The sequence below is a fragment of the Colobus angolensis genome, unplaced genomic scaffold (genome assembly GCF_000951035.1).
Source record: "Colobus angolensis palliatus isolate OR3802 unplaced genomic scaffold, Cang.pa_1.0 Scaffold563, whole genome shotgun sequence".
Classification (NCBI taxonomy): Eukaryota; Metazoa; Chordata; class Mammalia; order Primates; family Cercopithecidae; genus Colobus; species Colobus angolensis.
The window spans coordinates 23,109-28,900 of record NW_012119188.1 but is presented as its reverse complement, the minus strand read 5'-3'; the positions used below and the strand labels follow the sequence as shown (position 1 = coordinate 28,900).

The following is a 5,792-nucleotide window of genomic DNA, read 5'->3' as shown; positions in this document are numbered from 1 at the left end:
TGTTAGCCAGGATGGTCTCGATCTCCTGACCTCATGATCTGCCCGTCTCGGCCTCCCAAAGTGCTGGAATTACAGGCTTGAGCCACCGCGCCCGGCCAAAAAAAAAAAAAGTTTCTATTGAACTATTTTAGTGAGAGAAAAGCAGCAATGAACTTTAGGACAACCGCCGCCCAGTGGGGAAGGGGCGTTGCTCAAACAGGCCAATGGGAGCGTGGCTTCTCCAGGCTTCCTTGAGGGTCATCTGACCATGACAATCAGAAAGCCTTGAAAAATGTGGCCTTGTTTGGACCCAACAGTTCTACCTCTGGGAATATAATCCAAGGCAATTCAGAGATACGGACAAAGAATTTTTTTCTTCAAGGATAACCATCACGTTATTTGCAACAGAAAAAAATAAATAAATAAACGTTGTTTTAAAGCAAACGAAAATGCCTGACCATCTAAGACTGGGTCATCAAGGGCCAGGGCCACCACCGGGCAGAAAATTGGGCAGTCCCTAAAACAATGATTTCTTTTTTTTTTTTAACCACAGTTTTAAGCTGGCAGCTCATGCTTGTAATCCCAGCAATTTGGAAGGCCAAGGTGGGAAAAATCACTTGAGGTCAGGGGTTCGCAACCAGCCTGGCCAACACGGAGAAACCCCATCTCTACTTTTTGTAAAAAAAAAAAAAAAAAAAAAAAAAATTTAATTTAAACCCACAACTTTGAAAACTGTTTAATAAAGAACATTTTAAGTAAAATGGTCGGGCATGGTGGCTCACGCCTGTAATCCCAGCACTTTGGGTGGCCAAGGCGGGTGGATCACTAGAGGTTAGGAGTTTGAGACCGGCCTGGCCAACATGGTGAAACCCCATCTCCACTAAAAATACAAAAAGATAGCCAGGCGTGGTGGTGCACGCCTGTAATCCCAGGTACTCAGGAGGCTGAAGTAGGAGAATCACTTGAGCCCAGGAGAGCGGAGGCTGCAGTGAGCCGAGATGATGCCACTGCACACCAGCCTGGGTGATACAGGGAGACTGTCTCAGAAAAAAAAAAACAAAGCATGAACCGCAGTCAGCCTGTGAGAGTGAATCTCAGTGTTTTCGCCAAAGCTAGCAAGAAAGAGGTGGCCTCTTTCGTGAGGCTGCTGAGCAGGCCCAGGGATCTGGGAGGAATTGACAGACCACGCCCCCCAACCCAATGAAGACGATTAAGGGACAGTAAGTTGGCCTTGAATGAGGCCAACAGAGAGAAAAGTTGAACAGCAAGAGGGAAGGAGACAGGGACACAGAGAGAGAGACTAGGGAAGGGCCTGTGTAGGAGAAGAGAAACTTGGTTTCTTGGCTTGAACACCTAGATCCAGCCATACCTGAAATTAGCTAATTACTGCTGGACTTCAGTTCCAAGAGCCAATTAATTCTCTCCTGCCTAAACCAATTTAAATAAGAATTTCTGTTCCTTGCAATCTAAGAAATCCTGCTAAAACACACCATTGATAGAATGCGAAATTTCGCCACCAGGAAACCCACAGACCGGCTGCACAGTGCGAACACACTTAACATGCCACTCAACAGGACGCTTAAAAATGCCTGAGATGGAACATTTTGTTATGTGTATCTTACCACAATTGTTTAAAAAAAAGAATATGAATAAACCACATTCCCGGTTTTTCATAATTTAAAAATCTTATAAAAAAACGTTTAAGGGGTCGGGCACAGCGGCTCACATCTATAATCCCAGTGCTGTGGGAGGCTGAGGTGTGCAAAAATCGCTTGAGTCCAGGAGTTTGAGACCAGACTGGGCAACAGAGCAAGACCCCATCTCTTAAAAAAAAAAAAAAACTTTTAAAAAAGTTAGCTGGGCAGGGTGGTGGATGCCTGTAGCCCAACCTACTTGGGAGGCTGGGGAGGGAAGATCACTTGAGCCCAGGAGTTTGAGGCTGCAGACAGCTAAGACTGTGCCACTGCACTCCAGTCTGGGCAACATAGCAAGACCCTGTCGCCACAAAAATAAAATTCACAAATCTGCAGAACTCAGAGGTCGCGCGCTCTCACCTATCTCCTGGCTCCTCCTCTCCAGCTCCAGCTCTGCGATCTCACTCAGCAGGGTGATGCCGTGCAGGAAGCTCTGCTCCAAGACAAGGCTCTCGGCTGCTTCCAGCTTCTCCAAGGCCTGGGCTCCAGCAGCACCCGGGGAGGGCAGAGGCCTGGCCTGGGGCAGCTCCGCAGCTGCCACCAGGGCGTTCATGCCAGCCAGTGGGTCCTCTAGACTGGGCAGGAACTGGTCAGAGCTTGCCTCTTCCAGGTAGCAGGTGCTGCCAGGCACAGGCACAGCCTCTTGGGGCTCCAGGCTCGGGCACTGTCCCTCCCCAGAGGGCACGTCACAGTCTGACATTTCTAGGGTGGGCTGGGACTCGCTTGGCACCACCTGCACCAGGCCTTCCTCGGGCACTGCCTCCACCACGGGCACTGCCACAGGTACCTCCACCGGCTCCTCCTTGGCCTCCACCAGTGTCTCAGGTGTCAGCTGCACCCCCAGGTCCAGGGCGGCAGTGCAGGGTTCTGTCCGGCCCGGGGAATCCACCCGTGGTTCAGGCCCCTCCACAAAGTCTGGGCACTCGGAAGGCTCCGCGCAGCTCTGCCCGGTGGCACTCAGTGCCTGGGCCTCCAACAGGCCACCTCCACAACCCCCTGTAGGGCTGGGGGTAGCCATGGCTTCCGCGGCAGGCAGTGGCAGTGGCGACTCCAGAGGCGGCAGCTCTGTGGGGCCCTCGTCCATGTCCTCCACCTCTGCCTTCACCTCCCGCTCAGCCAGCGGTTCTTCCTCCGGGCCCTCCCGCAGCGGCTCTGTGATCTTGGAGGGCGACAAGCGGATGGGCTTGTCTTCGGGTGAGAGTGCCAGGCGCTCGGGCCCATCAGCCGGGAGCGGCACATCCGGGGCCAGGCCATCCGCGTCGGCGGCTGCCGTGGGCTGCAGCAGGAAAGGGTAGGGCCTCCCGTAGTGTGGTGGCAGGGCTTGGAACGGGTACCTGGGCGGAATATCTGCCAAGAACACAGGGGTCAGCATGGGAGCCCTAGGATCTCATATCCCATGTCCCCATTGACACCGCCCACCACCCCAGAGACCCGGGACACAGCCGCCCTCTGCTCACCCAGCTGCAGGGCTGGGAGCTGTTCTAGGTGGGATCTCAGAGACCCCAGGGCCATGCAGTGGCCCCACAGTGAAAAATCAGCCACCTTCCTGTCCCCAGGGTCTTGTGGTCTTGAAGGCAAAGAACCACAGTTGTCTCTCTCGTCCCTTTCCCACTCCACACCCAGCACAAGGCTAGACCAGAAGCAAACACTTCATGAGGTCTGCAAAGGCCTACAACTGCCTTTTCCCACACAACTGTGTGGTCTGGCCTCCACTCCCCACGAACCTGCTGCTCCACCCCATTAAAGCAGTTGTTCAAAGTGTAACAGCAAGGCCAGATGTAGTGGGCCACGCCTGTAATCCCAGCACTTTAGGAGGCTAAAGTGGGATGACTGCTTGAGTTCAGAAGTTCAAGACCAGTCTGGGCAAAAGTGAGACCCCATCGCTTTTTTTTTTTGAGATGGAATTTCACTCTTGTTGCCCAGGCTAGAATGCAATGGCGCCATATCAGCTCACTGCAACTTGTGCCTCTTGGATTCAAGCCATTGTCCTGCCTCAGCCTCACGAGCAGCTAGGACTACAGGCATGAGCATGAGCCATAACGTCTGGCCAATTTTTTTTTTTTAGATGGAGTCTCGCTCTGTCACCCAGGCTGGAGTACAGTGGCAGGATCTCAGCTTACTGCAAGCTCCGCCTCCTGGGTTCATGCCCTTCTCCTGCCTCAGCCTCCCAAGTAGCTGGGACTACAGGTACCCGCCACCATACCTGGCTAATTTTTTTTTTTTTTTTTTTTTTTTTAGTAGAGATGGGGTTTCAGCATGTTAGCAAGGATGGTCTCCATCTCCTGACCTCGTGATCCGCCCGCCTTGGCCTCCCAAAGTGCTGGGATTATAGGCGTGAGCCACTGCGCCCGGCCGTGCCCGGCTAATTTTTTATATTTTTAGTAGAGATGGAGATTCACCATGTTGGCCAGGCTGGTCTCAAACTCCTAAACTCAGGTGATCCACCCACCTCGGCCTCCCAAAGTGCTGGGATTATAGGCGTGAGCCACTGTGCCTGGCCTGCAAGACTCCATCTCTACAAAAAAAAATTAGCTGGTCATTGGTGGTGCACTATGTAATCCCAGCTACTTGGGAGGCAAAGGTGGAAAGATCACTTGAGCCTGCGAGATCAAGGCTGCAGTGAGTTATGATGGCACCACTGCACTTCAGACTGGGTGACAGACCCTATCTCAAAACAAAACAAAATATAACAGCAGGGCTAGCTGCAGTGGCTCAAGCCTACAATCCCAGCACTTCGGGAGGCCAGAGTAGGAGGATTGCTTGAGCCCAGGAGATCAAGATCAGCCTTGGCAACAAAGCAAGACAGCTGTATGAATATAAAAAATAAATTGGCCGGGCGTGGTGGCTCACGCCTGTAATCCCAGCACTTTGGGAGGCCGAGGTGGGTGGATCACCTGAGATCGAGAGTTCGAGACCAGCCTGACCAACATGGAGAAACCCCGTCTCTACTAAAAATACAAAATTAGCTGGGTGTGGCGGCACATGCCTATAATCCCAGCTATGAGGGAGGCTGAGGCAGGAGAATCATTTGAACCTGGGAAGCGGAGGTTGCAGTGAGCCGAGATTGCGCCACTGCACTCCAGCCTGGGCAACAAGAGTGAAACTCAGTCTCAAAAATAAATCAATAAATAAAAATAAATAAATAGCCAAGTCCAGTGATGTGGGCCTATGGTCCCAGCTGCTTGGGAAGCTGAGGCAGGAGGATCACTTGAGCCCAGATGTTCAAGGCTGCAGTGAGCTGTGATTGTACCACTGCAGTACAAGCTTGCGCGACAGAGTGAGGATCCCATCTCAAAAAAAAAAAAGAAAAAGGAATAGCAACCCAGTTCTGTCCCCAGGTATAATCTCCCTGAGAGCAGGGCTGTGTGCCCCTGATTCTCTGCACCACTCCCAGCCCAGCAGCTGGAGGCACACAAAAAGAAACTGACAAAGGAGAGACAGGCGCCAGGCCAAGCTGAGTAATTGCCACCACTGGCCCGAGCTCACTCAGCCTTGGTGCCAGAATCTGAATTTGAACCAAAGTCCTCCCAAGCACACACTCACATGCCTAACACCCCCCAGGAAGGAAGAACACAGTCCCAGCCCCCAAAGCCACCTGCTGCAATGCCACCTGATGCAGAAGACGGGAAGAGTGGGTGTGTGCGTGCGACCCACGGAACGGGCGTCCCTGGACCATCATCACCAAGGTAGAATTTAGCGCTGACTGCATGCTGAGTATGTGACAGGTGTGGCTCGGTTGAAAGCTCAGAACAACTCGTCCTGAACCAGTTTCTAATATTAGGCCCATTTCCCTGACACTACTGCTGAGAAGGGCCGGGGAGAGGCTGGATCTGACTGTGTTCGTCTCCGTGTCTGGTGGCGGGTCTGGTATGCAGGAGGTGCTCCGTGGAGTTGGAATGAATGAACGAGCGAATGGGTCAATGAAGAGATGGGTGAGCAGTTTTACCGCACCAGGGCCAGAGTGAGACCCTGAGGGTCTCAGCTGCATCCTACCTGAGAAAAGGGCCTGGAAGGGGCTGGGGGCTTCCTTCTCCAACTCCAAGTCTTTCTTCTCGACCACATTCTCGGGAGCCTCCTCCTTGCGGGTGATACCTGGGGTGGGTGGTGGGGAGGCGGGCG

General features: G+C 52.9%; 1 protein-coding gene across 1 annotated transcript in view; it reads right to left on the bottom strand.

Annotated features, from left to right (window-relative positions):
- The window catches only part of LOC105525897 (trinucleotide repeat-containing gene 18 protein-like), a gene marked incomplete at its 5' end in the record, with an annotated part of 87,204 nt that overhangs the window by 62,421 nt on the left and 18,991 nt on the right, over positions 1-5,792 (bottom strand). The window contains 2 exons of the mRNA XM_011961688.1: positions 2,034-3,020; positions 5,667-5,784. Coding sequence (XP_011817078.1) covers positions 2,034-3,020; positions 5,667-5,784 — 1,105 coding nt within the window. The remainder of the gene's footprint in view (positions 1-2,033; positions 3,021-5,666; positions 5,785-5,792) is intronic.